A 6,181-nucleotide genomic window follows, 5' to 3' on the forward strand; every position below is an offset into this window, starting at 1 on the left:
AAAACAAATGAAATCAAAAGATAGATTTCTTCTCCTTCCTTCATTTTACTGAGAAAAAGAGGCAATATTAATCTATTCATGGAACCTGCATTTGTTATACAAAAAACAAGAACAATCAACAGCAATGTAGACAGCAGGTGCCATATATTTAGCTACAAAGGTAAGAAAGTAAGTGTTCCCACAACTACTTGGGACTAGAAAACCGGCTTCAACATTACTACTGCGTTACAATTGAGAATCGAAAAAACCAGAAGCCAACAATCTAAATGGTTATCTTCACCCTATCTTAAAAAAAGCAAGGACCGAAAGAAAGGAAAAAGAAAACTAATACATACACGATAAAAGTTCATAATGCATCAATTTATATTTTCCGGGGCTTGTTCGTATCATCTTTACCATTTGTTGCTCAATTTAAGTCTGGATCAGTCCACTGTCATGGGTTGGATCATGCAACATCTGAAGCGTGCCTTGCGCACATTAGTCATGATCTCAGTTTCGGCATTCTCAAGCATTCTGATAATATCAGAGAAAGGAGGACGCACTTCCGGGTTGGTGTCCCAGCAGCGAGTCATGATCTCACTCAGAACAGGTAGACAGTCATTTGGGATAACTGGTCGTACACCTTTATTCACCACAGCAAATGCAGCTTGCACTGCTGTCATGTTCTGGAAGGGTAGCAAACCTGTTATCAGCTCCCAAAGCACAATTCCAAAGCTGTACACATCCACCTTTTGTGTATAGGGCCTATGCTGAATCATCTCCCTGCATGAAATGGCAAGGTGAACACAGAGAATGGTTACGATACAGTCTATCTGACTAAATGGACCAGCCGCTAATATCTAACCAGCATGCTGCCCATGCATAGAACAGAAGAGGGACTCCACCAAAAATCAGAGAGAACTATTAAATAGCAATAGCCAAGATGAAAAGAAAACAAGCAAGCGTAAAATTATTACACTTCACTAATAGACTGGTAATAGTCATCTCCAAATTTAGGTTACTTCTTTTGATTTCCACTGCAGATTCAATCCACACAAAAATCATATAGATATATTGAACTATTGATAATACAGAACACAAAAAGATGCAGATTTAAAGCTTTGGATTGATTCATGGAAGCAAATCAGCCAAACAATGTTATGCCCACACTAGAACATTTGCAAGGCTGAGGAAAACAACTGATTCACCATTTTAGCTAGTCTGCAGATTATTAATAAGTCTATCATTACATAACAGAATCATATTGTACTTTCAGCTTAGGCAAATCACTATAAAATAAACTGGAAATAACATTTGCAATCAAACTAGTCATCGCCAGTCCAACTCATGGAACAATAATTATTTTTTTGCATCATAAGAACCTATATATATCAACCATTGTTTCTGACTTCCAAAATACCAGTTTTATTTTATTCATTATTCTGGTTAGAAAACCGAGCCTAGGGGAATGTGTTTTTCTCCATCCTATGATCTATGCTCCATGCAGTAGATTTTATATCAGTCAAAAAATATGCCACAAAGAATGAGAGCAATTTGTAACCCCTATTTTATGAGACCCTGATGCTTCCAGGATTGCCATCTGGTATCAAAAACTCATCGTCAATTCTTCAAACCTGAGAAATTCTCAAGTAGCTAATTCACATTTAGCAGCATTTACAAAACGAAATTTTGTTAGCAGAATACATCTAGTTCAATTATTTGCCAAAAAACAATTACACACACCACTCCAACATGAAACATTCCTTCAGATTGAATAATTATTTAAAAGCCCAATCAATTAATTAGATCACAGCTTCTAGTTAAGGTATCAATTTTTTCCAAACTTACTTCAGAATTCCCAATGGATAGATCATAAATAGACTAGATGGACCTATTATAATCTGTAAGCTATAAAAGCAAGATGGAAAAGAACCCTTGTATGCAGAAAAGCACTTGCAGAAAAAGATGGCATTTTAAGATCCTATTTCTTCAAATGAAGCATATTAATATTACAATTTAAAAAATAATTAAAAGCACTAATATGCATAAGAAACATTCATGTGTCTTCTAGGAGTAACTGCAAGCAGGGTTTTCAAGCCCATCCTAGTTATCAAACCAGAAAAGGGAAAGAATGAAGGATTAGTGATTCAACAAGGGTCAATTGGAAACCTATTAAATACATAGAAAAATACCATATAAAGCTTATTGAAATATGTAACTTCATTATATTCAATAATAAACTATAAAAATACATGTCCAATTAAATTAACGTACTAAATTTTATGTGGCATTTAAATTTTTAAGATAATGATGCTTCGCGATAAAGAAATTTATCAAGATAGCTTTACACAAGGGAAAATATATATGATCAATTATGTAGATTATAATTTAGAGGACATAAGTATGTATGAATTTAGAGGAGAATTAAAAAAAGTTAAAAAGAAGATATGACTGAGATGAAGGATTTGAAATTGATGTTGAATACATGCAGAATTATATATAAAAGATTTGCAGTATCCTAAAAGGAAAGATGCTCCGTGACATAGAGTGCACGTTTTCAGTTTTAGAATAAATAATAACGTTGCATTAACTAATGGCAAATTGACAATATACTCCCCTGACTATACAGATACAAACATGATGCTGACATTTTCTCAGAATGTGAGGAAAAATTAAGCAGGTCAAGGGAGTAATCACCACTTTCCTTTCTCCTTTCCTAGAATGTTAAAAGACTCTTCAAAGTTCTACCTCTCGAGGATCCCCGCATACCCACTCCTTCCAAACAAAGTATACAAACCAAAGTAAAGGGAAAAGCTCCCCAGGCAAGCAATTTATGCATATACAGCTCAGCGTGAGAATGAAACTTTGTATTTCAAAGAAAAGAAACAAAAAGAAAAAGAAAAAAGAAGGTAAGAAGCTGAACTTTCAAAGAATCTCTCATGAAATTTCCATATATCAAATCCAAAAATGATGTGGAAAACAGAAAGACAAATTTTCTTGAGAATCTATAACTATTAATAAACAGTAAAAAAGGAAAAATAGAATATGGAAATGTGCATACATCAAAATAAGGAATAAGGGCAAAACAAATTAAAAATTGCAACGAGAAGTATGAGTACCAGCCAAAGATTAAAACAAAAGAAAGAAGCCAAAATTTTAGAAAAAGCATCCAGGGACTTACGGAGCCATCCAACGGTATGTTCCTGTTTCCGGCGTCATGCCCTCTGTCTGCACCTCAATCCGTGCCACACCAAAATCTGCAATTTTTATTGACTTATCAGCAGAAATCAGAAGGTTGTCTGACTTCAAATCCCGGTGTATAAACCCAAGCCCATGGACATATGCCATTCCCCTTGCAACATCTAATGCCTGCTTAACTGCCAATTTCAGTGGTACCGCCCGATTATGCCTCTTATTCAGAAACTGCCGAACTGACCCACCCTTTGCATATTCTGTCACAATAGACCAAACCATGGGCTTACGGCATGCACCAACAAATCGCACAATGTTAGGGTGTTTTAGTGTTGCAAGCATCATGACTTCCTGCTGAAACTGCTGCTCCATCACGTGGGCCTTCTCCAGGCTATTCTCTGGTCTCTCCAGTATTTTTATTGCAACATCCTCTCCATTATATGTTCCTCTATATAACTTTCCAAAAGCACCTTGAGCGAAAGCTGTTCCCATATTCAGTTTCCTCAAATCAATAGTCCATTCATCATAGTTCGCCAATCCCTCAGTTGGGTATCTACTATCCATTAATGCTTGAAGTAGTGCGTCATCATTTAGCGCATGGGTAACCTTCCCTGGATGAAACACACTCTGGCCAACTGACACACTGTAGTTGTGACGGACAGGTTTTAAACCCGGGTGGCTTAAAATGTGGGTAAGAGAATCGTTGGACCCAACGCTACTGTTGTCCACAGACATTGAGACAGACCCACCAACATTGCTCGTCTGTAAACTGTCAATGGACATGTTTGTACCCTCACCAAGTTTTTGGTAAAAGCCCTGGGTGAAATCATAATAGTTGTTGTCGTTGTCATTATTTCCTCCTATAAGTCCAGTAAATTTTTGCCTTTCCACCATTTTCCCAACCATGAAAGGAACTCCTCAAATAAATGACAGATGCACAATTAGTCTTATCTAAAACTGGTCAAGCACATTTGATGTTGCCAAGTTTATAGTGAGTTTGCCCTACACCAACATGTATGGCTACATTGTAAGTCATAATTAAAATGAAATTACCATGAAATAATGATTAGGGATCCCTTAAACTGCTTGTAAATGACTTATTTCATTGGCATGGGACCCCCTTAGACCCTCTATCTTGAATCTTCAAATGGGAACCTCATAGAATGAAGCAACAATATGCATAATGAACTATTTACAGCAATTAAGACTATGATGAGTATTAAAAACTATCCAACTTCAGAACACATAATAACACAAAAACACACCAATTATTAAAATGAAGAGAATATGAACATGAAATTTAATACTCTCTGCTGAACTTGAAATCGAAGAAAATCTATTGAATGCATTGTCGGAATAGTTCATATCAAGTTAAAAAATTTCTATCTAAGCAGCGAAGGGAATAGTTCATGTAAGGCACTCATTAAACCAGGAGTCAAACAAAAAAACAGCATAAATATGAATTGGCGAGGAAGCAACACAGGGTCAAAACATAGAAGTGAACTAACAAAAATCTACTAGCAACTTTACAGATAAATAAAACCAATTCATAGACATCGATTAGAATAACAAAAAAAACGGAATTAATTAAAATCACAAAAAATACTAAAACAGTTCATCCATACTGCTAAATGAATCAAATGGAAACGAACAGAAACAAAGAAATCAGGACAACGAAAATGGAATTAGATGGAAAGGATACCTGATTACGATTTCAAAATTGTTACGAGTTGAAGCCGAAAAGGAAAAAAAAATCCAGTGAAGACGAGGATGAGATTGACCAGTCTTCGTTTCTTTTCTTAAATTATTATGGACTGTAATATTGGCGTGTACAGCGAAACTTTCGTTTGATATATCTCAAACCAAGAGGGCATGATATGATATTTTATGTTATCATTAAAATATCGTTTGATATGCGAAATGTTTTTTTAATTTATCGCGATAAAAGACGGTAAGGATAAAATTATAATTTGTTAATTATTTTTCACTTTTGGATTTAGAGGTGTGATGACAAATGTTGGTTTCTTTTCATTGTCGCGTCTCAAATTATAAGTAGTGTCATTTGGCTTACGATTATCCTCAATACATGACACTTAAATTGCCAAATACTTCCTTTACCCAAACTATAGCCTACTTACTATTTTAATAATTTTGTTGATACGTTAAAACCGTTATACCTATATTTAATATTACTGATCTTTGTTATGACGTGTTTTGCATATTGACTATGTTCGTTATATACTTATACTTTTTAAATTTTTTTATCTATAATATTAAAACATAAATTTTAGTTTAGATTAAAATGAATACAATTGTTTAATTTGTATTCGACTTTTTTTCGTACAAACTATTTATAATGCTACTTTTTTTTTATGTACTTAATTCTATCTTTTTATAATAAAATGGTCTCAAAATAAAGATTCTTAAAACCTAATGCTCAAAAAGAAAATCAAGTCATCACTCAATCTCCTAATCCCTGCCTTCAACCCCAAATCAACATCTAAATATAATTATAATGAAAAATAAATTATTTTTTAGTGCTAAGTAAAGAAAAGAAATGAAAAAATGATCTGAATCGATAATGGTAATTACTTTAACTATATTGATAGTATTACTTACCCACTGCATTAGATAAATGAATATATGCACATATATACAAATACTTGAAATCCCAGAAAGTGATCCAAAAATAGAGTGCTTATCTCTTTTACCTATAGATATTTGTAAGGATACAGAGTACTTAATGAATGGGTTCTTTTAAAACAACAATGGTTCTACTTTTGCTAGAATTCGGTGGATGTGATGGAGTAAGCTTGCAGTGCCAAAATGTAAAGGTGGGTTACGATATCGTGATTTACGACATTTTAACTTGGTGTTACTGACAAAGCAAGGATGGCATTTGCTGAAGAATCCTAATTCCATGGCTGCTAAAGTTTTGAATGCATGTTATTATCCAAATACAGATTTTTTTTGGCTTAAGTAGGGACTAATCCAAGTCAGTTATGGCAAA

At 34.2% G+C, this 6,181-nt stretch overlaps 1 protein-coding gene across 1 annotated transcript; it reads right to left on the reverse strand.

Moving 5' to 3' along the window:
* Positions 1-43: 43 nt before the first annotated feature.
* LOC105639439 (serine/threonine-protein kinase STY13) lies at positions 44-5,018 on the reverse strand. Its single transcript, XM_012223505.4, has 3 exons — positions 4,874-5,018; positions 3,161-4,173; positions 44-762 (listed from the first exon to the last, which is right to left on the reverse strand). Exons 2-3 carry the CDS (start codon positions 4,075-4,077, stop codon positions 423-425), a joined length of 1,257 nt encoding a protein of 418 aa, XP_012078895.1. The 5' UTR covers positions 4,078-4,173; positions 4,874-5,018; the 3' UTR covers positions 44-422.
* Positions 5,019-6,181: the final 1,163 nt, after the last annotated feature.

This window comes from Jatropha curcas, chromosome 8 (assembly GCF_041381405.1).
Source record: "Jatropha curcas cultivar XTBG-Jc1 chromosome 8, XTBG_Jcur_1.0, whole genome shotgun sequence".
In the NCBI taxonomy this organism is placed as follows: domain Eukaryota; kingdom Viridiplantae; phylum Streptophyta; class Magnoliopsida; order Malpighiales; family Euphorbiaceae; genus Jatropha; species Jatropha curcas.